The 17953-nt window shown below is 51.9% G+C and overlaps 1 protein-coding gene across 1 annotated transcript in view; it reads right to left on the bottom strand.

Moving 5' to 3' along the window:
* Window positions 1-17654, bottom strand: part of GALNT2 (polypeptide N-acetylgalactosaminyltransferase 2) — a 186564-nt gene extending 168910 nt beyond the window's left edge. Inside the window, exon 1 of the mRNA XM_061404791.1 lies at window positions 17351-17654. Within this exon, the coding sequence (XP_061260775.1) occupies window positions 17351-17476 (126 nt within the window). The 5' untranslated portion in view covers window positions 17477-17654. The remainder of the gene's footprint in view (window positions 1-17350) is intronic.
* Window positions 17655-17953: the final 299 nt, after the last annotated feature.

The following is a 17953-nucleotide window of genomic DNA, read 5'->3' as shown; positions in this document are numbered from 1 at the left end:
CTTGATTTGTGCCTTCCGCCCTCCCCACCCCCACTACCACCATCAACGCACTAGGAGAATAACCACTGCTGAACTAACCACAGCTGAACACAGGGTAGTGATATGCATCCACTCTCACTGAATTCTTGTTCCAATGACTCCAGATGCCATCAGTGCCTCCAAACTCCCTAAATAATTGAGGACATAATTTTGTCTTCTGTCACATCCTCAGAACACCAAGCCCTGCAATAAATCCTATCAATGGTTCTCTACAACTCACAAAGGTGGACAAACCTCAGCAGTCACTCAGCACGTATCTGGGGCACCCAAGCTCCTCCCTGAACTTAGGAGGTCAACTTCAAACCCTTCACAGGTCGCATCATGCGTTTCAACAGACGTTACCAAAGAGCAAGCTTTCACTTGCATGAAAGTGGCACAGTGACTTGCCAACGCCAGGCTGGGTCAGTCCCCGAGAAGAAGCCAAGTCCAGGGAGAGGGAAGCAGGGGCCAGGCTACCTCACAAGGGCAGCAGACCCTTCACTGAGCCCAGGCTCAAGGCCCTTGTCATCACCAGGACTCCACCCATTTCAGTCTCATCTTAAAGCTGACAAAATACCAACCACAGCCTCTACAGTGTGCTGGGTGCCAGGCCACATGCAGGGAATACGGTGACTGGCACAGATAAATCCCTGAATGCAACCATGCCCTGAGCACTCTCTGACCTTGTGGGGCCCTTGTCCACCACACTTTCATTTGCTGACCCTTCTGCTTTACACTGTACAAGCACATCAAGTTCACCTGGCCCCAGGACCTTTGCACATGACACTCTCCACGCCTGGACAGTCTTCCAGCATACCCTTCTAGACATTAGTTCTCCCTCAAATATGCCCTCTTCAGTCCTTTCTGATGAGCTTCTGTGGAGCTCCCCGTAGAGCTATCTGACACTGCCTTGGTGGCCCCTAACCCTAGTCCCACTCAGAATGCATGTTCCCAGACCCTCATCTGCCTCACCCACTGTGGCCTCCCTTGGGCTGGTACACCTTGGCTACTGATGAATCTCTGGAAGGAAGGAGGGCTGGAAGGGGAGGAGCTGGGCAGGTGCTGGCCCTCAAGATGCTCAATCTACCACAGGCATCCTCAGACCCCAGGACACAGACCAGCACTGGTCCTGGTCTGTGAGGAACTGAGCCACACAGCAATGACAAAATGAGAGAGGCTTCACCTGTGTTTACAGCTGCTCCCCAATGCTAGCATCCCCCTGGTCTGTGGAAAAGCTGTCTTCCACAAAACTGGTCCTTGGTGTCATAAAGTTTGGTGACCGCTGGTCTACTGGATGCAAGTGTGCAGCTGGCTGGGGAGTTTTGGTGTCAACAGTGGCACTTGGTGAGGGACACGGGAAGGTGCGGGGCTGTAAGCCCCATTCTCTGCTGGATCAGCAGGATCTGGAGATACAGACCCTCCACTCCACACGCACGTGGCCCAATATTCAAGGGCTGGTCGAGCAGAGATCAGGCCCAGCCACGGCTCCGGCTCCTCTCCCTGTTTGTCTCAGGCACTGTTCCCCTCTGTCACAGACAGATCAGAGGATGGGGCAGCGGGGCCCTGCACAGGGGAAGGGCTGAGAGATGCCATGGGGATCTTCAAGCACATGCAGTTATAGCTGCTCCCAATCATCCCAGAGACACCAAGCAAACACGCAGCATGCCCCCAGCCAGCAGTCAGAAGAAACCACATGCTGAATGCCGACCACCTTCGTCTATGTTCTCTGGGTATCACTTAACAGCTAAGACAGCTTTTTCAAGGAAAGACCAGTGTCTTAAAATGGGATTTTAAATCTCACAACATTTTAATGTGCTGCAAGCGTGAGGGTTGCCAGTGACCTTTAGTCACCTCGTAGCCTGGCTCCCGGCTCCCTCATCCTGGCTCCCTAATTAGTACTTTAAATGTGATTTGTGTATGTGGATTCCCGGCTGTCAGCTTGGGCAATGGCTAGGTTTCTAGGTTTCATCCACTGTATCTACGTGTACAGACCTAAAACTACACCTTCCTTCTTACAGCTCCAACACTCCATTCCTGGAGTAATTAAGTAACACAGGAAATACAGAAGATATTAGAGCCAGACCATCCCCCAGCTCACACTGAAGGGTGGGGCATGGAGCAAGGGGACCCCACAAGGAGGGTCAGCTCCACAGCCTCAGGAGAAGCTGGCAGCCAGAACGTCTATGGACTGAAAAGGCAGGACTTGAAGCCAGACACCCATGAAATGACCATCCCATCAGCTCCTCCATCACGCCCATTAATCCATTAGGTCTGCTTTGCTCTTGGTGCCCCTGGGAACGTATACTACACTTTGGCCAATTACAATATCTATCTTCAAATGTAATCCAAACGTGACATATCTAGCCCCACTCAGCACCAAAACTTCAACTTGAGCAAAAATGAAGCATGCCAGGTCCACAGCGATTCCACAGGCCCGAGAGAGGGAGATAGAACACAGAAGGCAGAGAGCGTCTTCCCGGGGGTTCCATCCTGATTCATATCCTAGTCACCAATTCACACCATGAAGTTACCCTCCACCTGGATGTCTGCTCCCAGCAAGGCCCCCCCGCCCCTCAGAGGAGCCCAGAGTGGCCCCCGAAGCATCTGTGAAAAAGAACAGTGAGTACACATGCCAGTGAAATTAAAGGAACCCTCATTAATCTGCACCAGCATCGTCCCCACCAACTCACTCATTTCTATCAGCTCCCTCCCCACAGACAAACACAGCGAGGGTAACAGGCAGTACCAGCAGGATTCGAACCCAGGTCTGACATCAGAGCCAGCCTCCTTCGATTACCATAACCGAAGTTCACGTTTCCAGGTGGATCACTCGTCTTGAAATCATCACACAGCATGTCTATTAATCTGCAGTCTAGTTCTAAGGTACCTTAATTAGAGGCATCAGAGAAACCACATGTACACTGTTCTAATCAACAGAACTAGTCCTGCCCTCACAGGGGTGTCTGCTGCGATTATTGACTCGTCGCCACTTGTCACTCACCTAGTTTCAAAAGCAAGTCAGAAACTGAACTAATGAGACTACAGGAATGCTTACTAATTAAAATCTTGTGGGAAAGTTTTCAAATAACATGCTGTATTCAGATAATAGCTCAAGATATAGAAAAAAACAGTTGCCAATTAGGAGTTTTTAAAACTTAATTACACAGTCACGTAGTTAAAAACCACATCCTTGTATGATTTTTAAAGACATGAGACTAAGGGATAAATTGGGAAACAATGTCCTGGTGGGGGCGGGGGGTGGCAAAGTTCTGGCCCACAGCTTGCTGCCTCTCCCTCCGCAGACTCGGGGGGGCCTGCCAGGCACTCAGCCACCCTCTCCGGGGCTGTTTCCTCACTAGAGGGGCAAGGGCTGCAGACCCCTGTCCGCACCTCCCTTCCAGGGAGAAGGCCCTAGACAAGGTCCATGCAGGCGGAGGTGCTTCCTGGAAAGGAGGCTTTTGGCTGAAACAGTGTGTGTGTGTGTGGGGGGGGGGGGGGTGGGCAGGGGGGGCGGCAGGGGGAGGAGGTGGTCGGCAGCCTGGCTCAGTGGGCACAGATGCCTGGGACGGATGATGCCAATGACAGGATGGCCCAGCCAGCCAAGGGCACGAGCCCCTCCCACCCTGACACCATGAGACTTTACATCCACATTTACGATGTGGCTACCAGGGCCCGCTCTAATTGAACAAGGAAAGATGGTACATGCAGAAACCGAGGTACAGAGGGGCTGAGTATCTTGCCTGAGTTTACAGAACCAACTAGAGAAGCCAGAATTCAAACCCAGGCAGTGGCCCCTGGGCAACACATCCTGTGGGTCCTCTCAGCATTACAGCTCAGGTCAGCCACCCACCCAGCCAAGAGCTTGATGGCAGCATCACCCTGGGCTCTTCCCTGCAGACTCCCCCCAAACCCGTGCCCTGAGCCAGGGTGAGCTGGATGCTCTCCATCTGCCCAGTGTAGGTGTGTCAAGCTGCCCAGCTACCCATAGAGACGTGGACACTGGCACAGGAACTCGGCCAGCCAAGTGGGCAGAACCACCCCCTCCAACCCAACACGTGGGGGCCTGGGGCACCAGATTCATCCCACAGGCAGTCCAGACTCCCACACACAGCAGCCCCCCTCCCCGCAGAAGCCTCAGCTAAACTCTCCCAGGACTAGGAAAGCTTGGCTTTCAAACACCCCTGGGATAGCAGGAAGGAGTATCAGGCCAACAGGGATCAGAAAATCCCTCTGGGGCAATATGCCACCATGCATTCCCCACGGGTAAGGCAGAAAAACTCTTTAAGCTGAAAACTCTATCTTAAGTATAAACACTTACACGCCAAGTCGGAGTCATGCCCATGGAGGGGATACTTTACCTACATTCCGCTTCTTTGGAAAACAAGAGAGACCCAAATAACAGCTTCTTAATGCAGACTGATGGGGGGCCTCCTAAGTCAGCAAGCACAGACAGAAGACAAGCCTCAACAGCCTCTGCACAGGGAGGCCTCATGGGGCCTCATCTGCCTCTGCGGGCTTGTCCGTGAGGTCTGGACAGCCAAGCTATGCCTTCTTCTTGATGCCCAGCCTTAGGCCCGGAACTCAGACCACCCAAGAACAGCCTGGGCTGGCTCCTGACATCAGCACTTTGCGATGTAAAGGTTAAGGAGTGATCACCAGCCTAGGCAATCAGCACCTTCCAGGCTGAAGCAGCAGCTTTGCAGCAGCGAGACAGAAACCTGCCACTTGTAACCTACTGGCGACTCGGGACTGCGGTTCTGAGACCAGCATGACTGCAGTCGACCTTCCCTAGAGCCAAATCTTGGGCAGCTTTGGGAATATTACCATTCCAGCTCTAGCCATGCTGCGTCACAGCTACATCCACAGAACACTGCCTGTGTGAGGGCAGGAGGCATGCAAACAGGCAGGGAGGAAGGACTGATGACCCCCGGCTCAAAATGCTTCAGGCTTCTCGGCCACAGCCCTGATACTAATGTGCAGCACCAGGAATTATACTCCACAGAAAATATGCAACATCATATATTTGTCAAAAATCTCTCATATACAAGTACAATGAAAAGCATGAGGCTTTCACAATAATATCCTGTGGGGGAAACAAAAAGGAATACTATATATTTATTAAACGTCTCCCACCGTGGCTTCCCAAACCAACCACAGCTCAAGTGGATCACCTGTGACAGCAGGCAAGCTGCCTGCGATAAGTGAACGCATAGGCATGTGTTCCGCCCTCCGGTGCCTGTCGCACAAGAAGGGGTCGGCAGCGTCGTAAGACATCCACGCCAGACGCTGCTGAGCGACAGCATCTCTGGGCCACTGAGCAACCTGGCCAAAAGTAAGCAGTCTCCCAAACTACCTAAATTGCTACTCTACCATCAAAAGGTTCACAAAAAACTAGCAATTTCCAGAGAATTCTTAGAGAAGAAACGATACCAAGCATAAGAATAGTTTCCTGGTGATACAGGTAGACAATTCAGGGTCTGAGGCGACCTCTGAAGCATCCTTTTAAAAAGAACCATCACTGGGTATTCCTAAATTACAGAAAGATATAGAGGCTTATGTGTGTTTTAACTATGTTTTTGTAATTGATGAGAAATATACTTTAGTCATTCATATGACAAACATATATTTCTCATATATATTTTGTCCTTGGCCTTATTTCTGACTCACAGCTCTCCAAACCCTTGGATTTTCTGAGCAGTAAGAGCCACAGAAACATCTTTTGTTCTGCTTGGTATCTTGTCCTCTGATCTACAAGGTGAAATGGCTGTCCTGTTACTCACGACAAGCTCCTTTCCACCACTGCTGGGCTAAGGAGGCCTTTGGAAGTGCCTGCAGATGGGGGCTGGTTGCAAGGGAATCAACCATGAATAGAGGAGTGCAACCTTCAATCCCATCCCATGATTTCCTCGAGGGAGAGGGGCTGGAGTTTGACTCAATCACCAATGGCCAATGACTTGATCAATCGTGTCTATGGAGTGAAGCCTCCAGAAACCCAAAAGGACGGAGTCTGCAGAGCTTCCAGGTTGGGGAACTGGAAAACGTCCATGTGCCACCAGGCTGGGCCCCAAGCACCAGGAGGAGAAGCACCTTTGTTTGGGACCTTCCAGCTGCTGCTACGTGTCTCTTCACCTGACTTAACTTGTATCCTTGAATATTGTTTGTAACAATTCAGTAATCTAGTAAATAGATGGGTTTTCTACTCTAGCTAATTAACTGAACCCAAGAAGGGGTTCATGGGAACCTCTGATTTATAGCATGTTGGTCAGAAACACAGGTGACAGTTTGGGCTTGCAACTGGCACCTGAAGGGGGGTGTGGGGCGTGGGGAGTCTGCGGGACTGCGGCCTTGCCTACAGGGCCTGATGCATTTCCAGGTGGGCAGTGTCAGAACTGGGCTGAATGGCAGGACATCCAGCTGGTGTCTGGGCACTGACTGGTGGTGGAGGGGAAACTCACCCCGCCGCCCACACACACACACCCCCCACACAGCTACTGGAAACTGGGAGTAGAAACCTTCACTGACTGTATTACAAAGTCTTAATTTCCTTTTTTTAAATTACTAGTTTTCTGCTGGTTTGCTAATTTAAGTTATATATACATACAAAATTTTTAAACTTTTTAAATAAAATTTTCTAAGTAGGCAAAAATAAAGTAGTATTATGAACCCCGGGTGCCCATCAGTCATTCAATGACACACTCAGTCAATCTTGTTCCCTCACAATTTTTCAACAGTGGTAGTGTCACTGTGTCCGTAAATACTTCAGTTTATATCTAGAAAAGGTAAGAATTTTCAAAAAACATAACCACATGGCCATTACTGCCACTAAATAAAATTAATAATGATGCCTTAAATTCCATCTACTATCCAGTCCCTATTCAACTTACCCCTAATTATTATTTCTTAGGTCTTTCTCTAGTTATTTTGGTGAGCAACTGTGAACTTAAAGGGTGGCAGAACACCATGTTCACATCCACAGACCCCAGCACTCAACAGGGTACCTCGCAGCCAGAAATGCTCAAAAACCTTTCGAAGGTGCTCATCAACTGTGCATCTCTCAAAAAATAAAAAGCAGGAAGTCCTTCAGTTTACAAGGATTCTGGGGACTGGGAGTGAACAGATGTAAATGTACACATTTTGATGAGGCTACCATTTCCCCTCATTAAGGCCAGGACCTGGAGCTGGGATCTCACAGAAGAAGGTAACTGACACATGAGAAAAAGAAAGGCTCTAATCATGAATTCTTAGATGCCCTTTATTTCCATAGTCTGACATGAGATTGAGGTGTACCTCACAGTGACCAACATCTTATGTCTGCCTCTGTAGCCTTCTACCTCTTTCTGCTTAATGACCATTACTAACATACCAAACCTCCCTGACCCTCAGTTTCCTCATCTTTAGAATAGGGATAGTTCTATCCCTGGGCCGTAACACACCATCATGCCCAGCACTTGCTCCAACATAAGACCCACCCACAGCAGAGTCTGCAGGATGCAGGCCAGTGCCTTGGAAGAAAATTTCAGAAGCAATACTAAAGCAATGTAATCTCCAGACACAAAATCAAGTGGGACAGAAGTGGAGGGTGAATTGGGAAGTTAGATAAAATTCCCAGAAGAGTCAAAAGTTGGCCAACTCTACGTGATGCCAAGCGACGGTGAGAGCCCAGGGCCCTCAGGAAGCACTGCGTCCACCAGAGCTTGGAGGTACAGAGGAAGAAGACTCTTGTCTCAGATAAACAGACACAAACATCTTTGAGGCAAAAAGCAGACACTGGAAGATGTATTTCACATATATTTTCCTTTTTATCTATGCACAAGAGTGATAAATGGAAAAATCGATGTCTAAGTCTAAAAGAGCTCTTTAAATAAGTAGAAAATAAAAATGTTAACTGATAAGAAACCACCATGTCACAGTTCAATGGAAACTGTTTTTCTTTCCAGGTGGTACATAAGATAGTGGTTTTACAAATAAGAGCATCTTAGATTTGACAAAAAATGGTATATTCCAGACACAGGGACTCATCAGTAGTCACCAGAAGTGAGATAGGAAGGAAAACAGGTGCATCACTTACTGTGCAGGGGGATGGGAGTGGGAGAGTGTGAGTAGGGAATGGAGAAAGGGGACAAGCCTTGAAGGTCACAGAGCAAGAGCTCACAATCTAGGTCAGTGGGGTAGCCCCTGAGGTAGGAAGGACCAGGGCAATGACTCCAAGGCCTCCCACACCAGGCCAATCAGCTCAGCATCCAGGATGGTCACACATCTTCGCACTCAGGAGTCAGCATTCATTTACGGGTGTCGCTAAAGCACAGGCCTTTACTCCTAAAGTTCCCACAGGGTGAAGTGTGTCCCCCTTCTGGAGCAGCACCCTTCAGGAGGAGACATGCTTCCTTTCTGGACGAGCCCCTGATGCAGAGATGAAGAAACCTTGAATGGTGGCTCCTGAGTCAGAAGTCTTTAAAATGACCTTTCCTCTGCAGCCATGTCCACGTTCTGGTTTTTCATCCAGAAACACGTTGGCAGCACAGCACACACCATACCCCAACAAGGCATTCAAGACCCCATTCAAGACCCCTCATGAATGCCAATAACTACTATGAAAAGCGGCTGATGCTCTTGCTTGAGAACTCCCTAAAGGAGCTGCAGGCAATGAAATCATATGTCCACTTTATTCCCTACAAATATCATAGATCACAGTGCTTCAACACAACCCCATTGCCAAGAACAACCTCTCCAAAACCCGGGGACAGGCAGGCCCCTAACCTCCTATTTCCTGCAGATGAGAAAACCACAAGCCTCCCCACCCACAGCAACTCACAGAGACTATATCCCAGTGGAAACTCCGTACAGGAGCAGGTGCACAGGGCCCAGCGGGACTTCTCATTAAATGGTGATGTGTGTGGAGACCACTCTACAAAGGAGCCACTAATTGAGTGGTGAGCCTGACAGTGGACGGGGATGTTCACCCAGTTCAGCCAGCCCTGCAGAGACGAGCTCAGAAATCACACCACGAAGGCTGTGGCATGAGCACAGGCCACAAAGTCAAGCAACACATTAACCTGCAGCACCTAGCGTGCTCTCCAGCCCGAGGCGGGAGAGGGTGAACGGGAGCGTGCATTCTGTGTTAACCAGGAGAGGGTGAACTGGAGCGTGCATTCTGTGTTAACCAGGAGAGGGTGACCTGGAGCGTGCACTCTGTGTTAACCAGGAGAAGAACACTCCTCACCCAGGACTCCTTGAGGAACAAGAACGAAAGGCCCGAGAAAGAGAAAAACAATTATCAAATACCAACACATATACATGGAACCTAGAAAGATGGTACTGATATTTGCAGAGCAGAGACATAGACATCGCGAACAGACTTGTGGGCACAGCTGGGGGGAAGAAGGAGAGGGTGGGAGGTATGGAGAGAGAACCTGGAAACATACATTACCATATGTAAAATAGACAGCCAATGGGAATTTGCTGAATGACTCAGGAAACTCAAACCAGCTCCCTAACAACCTAGAGGGGTGTGATGAGGAGAGAGGTGGAGGGATGTTCAAGCAGGAGGGGACATGGGTAAACAAACCTAAGGTTGATTCATGTTGCTGTTCAGTAGAAACCAATGCAATACTGTAAAGCAATTATCCTTCAATTAAAAATAAATAAAAATTTTAAAAAAGAACGAAAGACCTGACCTTGCCACAGGATAGAGGAAACTCCACCACTGACAGACCAGAGGCCACAGATTCCCAGAAAGAAAACAGGCTCAATATTTAGCAAAGGAAATCAAGGCATAGAGAGCGCACCCAACAGGTCAGACACTGAAGCTAGAGTTGCTCCTGCTCTGGGTCTTGGCTCAAACCTGTTCAACCTGCAGCTTGCAGGCACCAGCCCCTCTGTTTCCTGCAACTGGCCCTCCCTGGCCCCTGACCCCTTGGGGGCGCCCCTCTCTCCTCTGCACTCAGCCCCTTCTCACACTACGTCTTTTCACTACCTATCACCGTGTTTGGTCCCACTGCCCCCCAGGTGAAAGTTTCCCACGGGTTGAGATGATGTCTCCGTTCTACTCACTGCTGCTGCTAAGTCACTTCAGTCGTGTCCGACTCTGTGCGACTCCATAGACGGCAGCCCACTAGGCTCCCCCGTCCCTGGGATTCTCCAGGCAAGAACACTGGAGTGGCTTGCCATTTCCTTCTCCAATGCATGAAAATGAAAAGTGAAAGTGAAGTCGCTCAGTCGTGTCTGACCCTCAGAGACCCCATGGACTGCAGCCTTCCAGGCTCCTCCATCCATGGGGTTTTCCAGGCAAGAATACTGGAGTGGGGTGCCATTGCCTTCTGCGGTTCTATTCACTGCTATAGCCCAAACACCGAGGAGTGCCTGGCACACAGCAAGTCTCAAGCAATATTCATCAGAAGAATCGATGAAAGGGCCCACAGGCTGTTTTCGTGTCTGCTCCTGCCAACAGGCAGCAGAGACTTCAGGACAGACAGAGGCCTGAGGACAAGAACACGGGAAACATTTCACACAGCAAATGGTAAGGACGGAGAAAGGAGCTAAATGGAATGGCCTCCTGTGGAGTATTGCTGGGGGTGCATCCTCTCTAGAGCACCTTCCAGGAACTTCCCACCATCAGAGGATCTGGGCACTGGCAGTGCATGAAGGAAGCCTGGAAAGCAAGGGCCCCACCCCGCAGGGAGAAAAAAAAATCAAGTTCATACTGACCACAGTTCTTAAGTGAGGGCGAACCTGTCCCCTGGAATGCCTGGTAAGGCCTGTCGACATGGTCACAGCTGAGAAGGGTGGTACCACGAGCATCCAGCAGAAGCTGCTAAATATCGACAGTGCACAGGAGAGCCCCCTGCCCCCAACAAACGTCATCTGGTTCAAAATGCCAACTGTGTCAAGGCTGAGGGGCCCTGCATTAGAGTGACCACTGCCCCCAGGCGTCCCCATCCCTGCCAAAATGCTGGTCCTCGTTTGGGCTCTGGAAATTCAGCAACTCTCTCCCTGGTGCCCAGGCCACTCCTCCTCTCAGAGAGTCACTAGGCAGGACCAGGTAGTCAGTGGGAGGCGCTGGGAGGCCAGGTGGGCAGACCAAGGGCAGGCTGAGTCACAAGTGACCAGGTAGCCCCTGTAAGAGTGGGGGCAGGGGCGCAGGACTCCCAGAGCCGAGAGAAGCTATTGGAATGTAAGGCCAGGAGTGAGATTCCATGTGATGGTTTTGTTTTTTTCAAATCCAGCCACAATGAATCATTGCCATCTTTGTCCCGGCATGCTAAGAAACCCAATCTGTACAAAATGACACTTGCTTCCTGGGCCTATAATACTGGTCATGACTAAATGCAGAAATGCCCAGTGCCTCAGTCTGCCCTGTAGGAGGCAGATGCAAGCAGGAGCCTGGGCTCGGGAGGTGGAGAGGGCGGTGCTCCTCAGGGAACGACTTGTTGGCTCTTTATGCCTGTGGGAGAGGCTCTCCTTCCTGACTGGACAGATAAACTGGACAAATTTTACTAGAACCTCCATACTGGGGGTTCATCCTTCAGGTCAAGTGCGTGGCCAAGGTCAGAGCATCCTCACACACTTAGGAAAACAAGGTCAACTCTACTTGGAGTGCAGGAGTGTCTGTAGGAGGCTGGCACCAACACGCTCGACATAACTCTCCCCATGGAGGAGGGCTCCCCGTCTATGCCGGGTCCCACCCAGGCGGCGTCAGAGGAGGTGTTGGGAGGTCCTCCCGAAAGAACCACACCATAAGGCAGCGCGGTGGCGAGGATGCAAGGCCACAGTGGTGGGACAGGCATTCCCAGCAGCAACCTGGAATCAAAGGCTTCCTCAAGGGGAGGCCACCCTTCAGGTCAGGGCAGTAAAGGCTGGGCCAACACTTGCTCTGATTGAAGCAGTGTCTCTCCAGGAGCCATGCTCAGCGTATCTAAGGACACCCATGGCCATGTCACATAGCTCATGATGGTGGGAGCCTTCCATATGGATGTTAAATGAGCACCCCTCTCTGGAGCCCCTCTGCCCCTACCTGCCCCGCTCTTCCCTCGGGACCCCTGCTCCCTGATCCACCCCCAATGCAGGGCCTCCTGGACCCAGCCTCTGTGCCCTTGCCATGGTTGTCCTTAGGGACAGGGGTCATGGGGAGAAAAGAGGAAGAACAAACAGGGGGCGTGAGCTTGGCCAGTTTGGGCTGTTTTCTCACCCCATAATTTCTGCTGGGTCACTAGGAGAGTTCACAGATTTCTCCCAGAACACCTTGCCTTCTCCTCAGGATCTTGGCCAGAACCTGGCAGTCAGCTCCTGTGTGTGCCTGGTCTCTGCCCCAGGCAGCCTACCACCTCCCTCCACTAAGCCAAATGCCACTGGATTTGCTAGAGGTTTAGGCAGCAGGGCACTGCCTGTCTTGAAATCAGCATCTTCCCAAAGTGACTTCTCAATCCCTAGAGATGTCAGAAACATGAATGGCAGCAACAATAAATTGTGAGTGTGAACGTGTGTGTGTGTATATAAAATCACGTAATTATAAACAATATATAGTTTCATATACATAATTATATATACGTCTCCCCTTGCCCCACCCCAATTGTTTTTCTGCTGCTCTGCTGCTAAGCCACTTCAGTCGTGTCCGACTCTGTGTGGCACCATAGATGGCAGCCCACCAGGCTCCACCGCCCCTGGGATTCACCAGGCAAGAATGCTGGAGTGGGCTGGCATTTCCTTCTGACCTCTTCTCAAATACCCCTTCCCCTGATCCAAACAGGAGACCCACCTCTCATCAGAAGTTGGGATGGGAGACTCAAAAGGGGCCTGAAGCCTCCACACAACACTAACAGCTCCCCAGGCGCCCCGAGCCCACCCTGGGGTCCGGATGGAGCCCAGGCAAGCCAGCCTGCTCCATGCTGGGGACAGTGGGCTCTCTTACTCTCACCAGGGGGCTGGGGAAAGAGCCCCTCAGCTCTCGCCATCGGTCACAGCCTGCTCCTGTCATGTGTGAGCCCCAAGGCGCTCCAGAGGAGTGACACTAATATTTTCTTTAGAAAAAAGTTTCCCTAGAGAAACTTTGTCAGATTTGCCATTTTTCAGATTCTCTGGCTGTACAGTGGCTTTCCCCAACTCCTGCATGCTGGATCTCAACTCCAAACCCTCCTTTCAAGTGGAATTTAGCTGACTAGCTGGCAGGGTGTGGCCTGGGTCTCCTTCTCAACCCCTCATGGACATGCTCACAGATCTGCTGATGTACATGAAAGCACGCGGCAGCCACTGTGTTCCGCCTCACCTCCCACATGTGGGTGATGACAGCCACCTTCCCTCCTGCCAGGAGGAGCAAGCCTGCAGGCGGAGGGTGAAAGGGGCACCTAGAGCCTGGTTGTGGGGGGGACCGGCGTCCTCACCACAGGAACCCCACTTAGGGACACAATCAGCGGCACTCCACTGGTTTAAACAACCACCAAAGAAAGATATGTCCTGCACCCACTCTCCTGGTGGCTTCCCACAGACAGGAGCCCCACTCTGACACCACAGCTGCAGACAAGAGAGCTGGCATGTTGCCCAGACCACTTCTCAAAAAGGTACTCTTTGATGTCACTCAGGGTCATGGTACCGGCCCAAATGAACCAACCAAATCAACCTGGGAGGAATGGATGAAGGACTTAAAAAAAAAAAAACCTCTAAAGAACAAGATGACAGTTCAATATATTTTCAAGAAGATCCTAGGCTTTTTCCCTCCCCGCACCCAACCCTAGACACCATCTACTCAGCACCTACTATTTGCCAACAGCTACTAAGGGCCTCTAGTCTTTAGCAATAAGAACTATCCCTATTCTAAAGATGAGGAAACTGAGGGTCAGAGAGGTTTGGTAAATTAGTAAAGGTCACTAAGCAGAAAGAGGTACAAAGCTAGTCTAGTCTTAGTACCAATAAATGGATCCACGCCATTCTCCTTAAATGTCTACCGCCCAACTCAAAAAACACCAGTGGTTCCCTATGGACAATCAAACAATGAACCAACAAGTCAGCTCAGCTTGGCATTCAAGGCCCTTTACGATTTAGTCCCAAACTCTTTCAATTGTACATTCTCATATTCCCCTACAAACGTACCCACTCCAGCCAAGTGAGGCCCCTCCGTACTCTTAAGAAGAGGTCAACCCCTCTCCTAGAAACCCCCTCCATACCTGACCCAAAGGCGCCCAGCTTGGACCTCAGGGCAGGGACTGCAGCACCCGCTCACAGAGGAAAGTCAAGGGGAAGTGACCAGGACAGGCCCTGGTCAGGCCCTACGAGAATGCCTTCCCTGCCTCCCAAGGGTGTGGGAGCACACACAATGGGTCCTGGGCTACACACTCTGTCTCTCAGGAGAGACCATTCTTCACATACTAGAAAACCCTTCCCTCGCCAACCAAAAGAGACACACTTCACCCAGAGGTACATTCATTCCAACAGAAATCCCTTCCTTTCTCTGCAGCTCCATCATGCCAACATACCAAAGCCCAGAGGAGGCTTAACATGATTAAAATTTTAAAGTATTTAATATGCTCAAAGGCAAGGCATCCTTGAAGTGCAAATCATCAATTTGGGGGAAAGAGAGAAATATGGGGGGAGGGAAGGCTCTATGCAAAAGTAAATAAAATATAATTTCAAGCAATATTACACACAAAGGTCAGGTTTGTGCATATGGTCAGGTCGTATTGACCATACAAACTGAACTTCAGCATTGAGTCCTGATTAGGGCAGTCTCTGCTCCTACTGAGTTGATTAAACCTGCATTGTGAGGTGAGTGGGTTCTCTGGGTTTCACCTTATGGAGAATAACCATCCTCAGAGGGGTTGTTCAACAGGCAGGGCACACAGTGACAAGCCTGGGCCGGGTGCTAAAGCAGCAGAAACTCTAGTCAGGCTCCCATCAGACAAACAACCCCCCCCCCCCCCGAGGCTAATTCTGAAGCCTGGTACCCTGTGGAAAATGTCAAGGTGAAGAGAAATTGACTAATTAGAGCCTTGACTTGAATGGTACAAAATGAGAGAAGAAATGTAAGTCCACTTACACCTAAAAAACTATAGCTAGTATTTAAGTTCTGCCTATACATGCATACTACCTTAGCAGTTTTATGCCCATATTTTACAAGCCAGAAAATCTATACATTTCCTTTTATCGCAAGGATGAACTAAATTTGAAGAGACTTTCTAGTCTCTGAATCCATGGAAACAACTCAGGAGGGAGAAAAGACCGTGCAGATTTAGATTCTAGACTAAGAAATTCAGGACACAGGTTCTATTGACTCCTCCAGAAACGGTCTTAGGGTGTTCTCTTTAATATACAAGTCCAAGCTATGTTAACGAGTCTTCTCCAACTTCAAAAACTATTCCATGCACACAACTCTTCTTCAACTGACGAACTGCCAAACCATTCTAAGGGCCAGGATTAAATTTTATGGTTCATTGACAAAAAGAATAGAATCCCAAAATCATCAATCCATGTACAACTGTTCATTTCCCACATTTTTTTCTATGTGGTCTCTGAAGCTTCCTACTGCCGCCTGCCCACAAGGAGTTCTAGGACTATTACTTTTTTTTTTTTTTAAGGATCAACTGGAAGACCCTTCAAAAACCATCCACCAGCTGAAGCCCACCAGGGAGAAGTCAACCTCTCCAGATGCTAATGCCACCCTGTTGCTGTTTACAATCGCATGTGCTAATGAAAGCTGCAGACCAAGGAAAGGGGATCACAAAGCAAGACTTGTGTATTTGGTTTTCTCTCACGTGAAAGGCAGGGAGCTTTGCCAGGTCTCACCAGCACACCAGGCTACATGGACCTGCAAAAGCACCGTTTGCTGGGAAGCAAAGTTTTTGAAATAATTCCAGTTTAATATGACCACAATTTTCAAGGGTGCACCGCTCTTTACCATTCAAGGATGAACAAACTCCATTAGCTAAATAACAGTTTCTTGGATTAAAATAGGGAAAAGATAGAGCTAAGAGAACCTGTCAGCTCAGAAACAAGCTAGGCCAATTCTGCACATGAGAAGACTTTTCCTTTTTGCCCCTCTAGATATAGCCTAAGAAATTTACCATGAATCAAATAAGACACCTGTTTCCATCTAATACCTTCAGCTGAGAATGAAGGAAAGAAGGACGGACAGAAGGAAACCTCTGAAGTAGCCAGGCCTCAGCGTTGACATTTACGGTCTGACTTTAAGGCTACAGTCTCTTCATCCAGTTACTAGCGTCTTGCTTGTTCCTGGATACCATTCTCTGGTTCCAGTTCAACCCATGGTCCACCTTCATTAACTCAGAATTTCCTGGATTTGCGCTGACACTAAACGTCACACTATAGGGGTTACACGATGTGGGGTCACTTTCAAAGCCTGGTAGTTGCCAAACACGACAAACCCCGCTGGCGGCATGCGCACCGCCCAGAGCCCCGCTCTCCCAGCAGGATCGCAAGGCCAGGCGCCCTAGGCGGTCCATTTCCTTCCTAGAGCGGCTGGCTGTGCAGAGCGGCTCACGCGGTCCCCACGGCCCAACCCCTCGGCCCTTGGAACCCATCTAGAACACACTCAGCAGAAGGACCACCCCACTGAACAGGAGCGAGGGGCTGGGAAATGCGGGCGCCGGGGGCCGCGCTGAAGGGCCGGCCGAGCCGGTCAAGGCGAGCACCGGGGCAGGGAGGGGACCGTCGGGGGTGTGGGCGGCCGGCCTCACCCGGGCGCGGGGGCCTTCCGCCTGCACCGCCAGGGCGGTCTGTTCCGTCGGGCGCGGGGCTGGCTGCGCCCCCGCCCCCAGGGGAAGAGGGCCGAGACCCAGAACTGCCCCCTCCCCGCGGCGTGGCGAAGAGGGGGAGGTAGGGGGGCTGCAGTGGCTGGTTTCAAAGGGCTGAAAAGAAACTTGGACTCCTCTCTCCCAAGGTACGTGACACGTTGGAAAGGCAGCCGCCTCTCTCCCTTCCCCCCACCCCCTTTTGTGCTTCCCAATACTCTCACCCCCAAACTTCTCACCGCAGGGGACTGGGCTCCCGGCGGCCGGACGACACTCAAATTAAGAGGAGCAGAGAGCGGGGACAGGGGGCGACTAGAGGCGTCAGCGACCCCAGCCCCTGGAGCTGCGCGGGGTCGCCCCCTCCCGAGCCCGGAGAGCACCGAGCGGCCGGCGGCGCCCCCAGCCCGAGGGACTCGGTCGCGAGGCCCAAGGCGGGGGCGGATGGCCAGAGCCGAGATCCGGGCGGAGAAGGGCAGGAGGGACCAGGAAACCCCTCGGTCCCCGGCGGTGCGTCCGAGCGAGGGGCCTCGGCGGCGGGGCCCGGGCGCATGGGCGCCGGGGGTTCCGGGGGCCGGGCCGCGGGCAGGCACCCCACTCACCTTCCTGCCGGCGCCGCCGCCCGCGCCCGCGGCCAGTGCGGAGCCGCCCCCCGAGTACATGTAGTAGGCGATGCCCAGCACCCACAGGAAGGCGAAACAGAGCAGCATCCGCGAGCGCCGCCGCATCCTCCCGACTCGGCCGCCGGCCGCGGCCGCTGCTCGCGAGTCTGCCTGGGGCCGCGGCGGGCGCGGGCCGGGGAGGAGCGGAGGAAGGGGAAGGGCGCGGCGGCTCCTCCTCCGGCGCGGCTGGCGGCGAAGGCGGCGCGCGCCCAGCGCCCGAGCTCCGCCCCGGCCGGGAGCGCCGCGCGGGGCCCGAGCAGGAAGCAGCAGTCGCGGAGGCGGCCAGGGGGTCAGGGAGCAAAGGGCGACCAATCGGCGGCGGCTGCGGGGGCCCGGCGGGGGCAGAGGAGGGGATTACCGCGTCTCCACGGCGGCGGCTCGGGTGCCCCACGGGGAGTGCCTCTGCCGGCCGCCGCCCGGCCACCCCTGTGAGTGACAGGTGGTCGCCGGGGCCCCGGAGAAGGCGCGCACACGTGCGCACACACACAGGCTCCCACACCGGGGACAGCGGGTCACCGCTTCCTCGCGCTGCCTGGCCGAAAG

The sequence above is a fragment of the Bos javanicus genome, chromosome 28 (genome assembly GCF_032452875.1).
Source record: "Bos javanicus breed banteng chromosome 28, ARS-OSU_banteng_1.0, whole genome shotgun sequence".
In the NCBI taxonomy this organism is placed as follows: Eukaryota; Metazoa; Chordata; class Mammalia; order Artiodactyla; family Bovidae; genus Bos; species Bos javanicus.
This window is presented reverse-complemented; position numbering and strand designations above follow the sequence as displayed.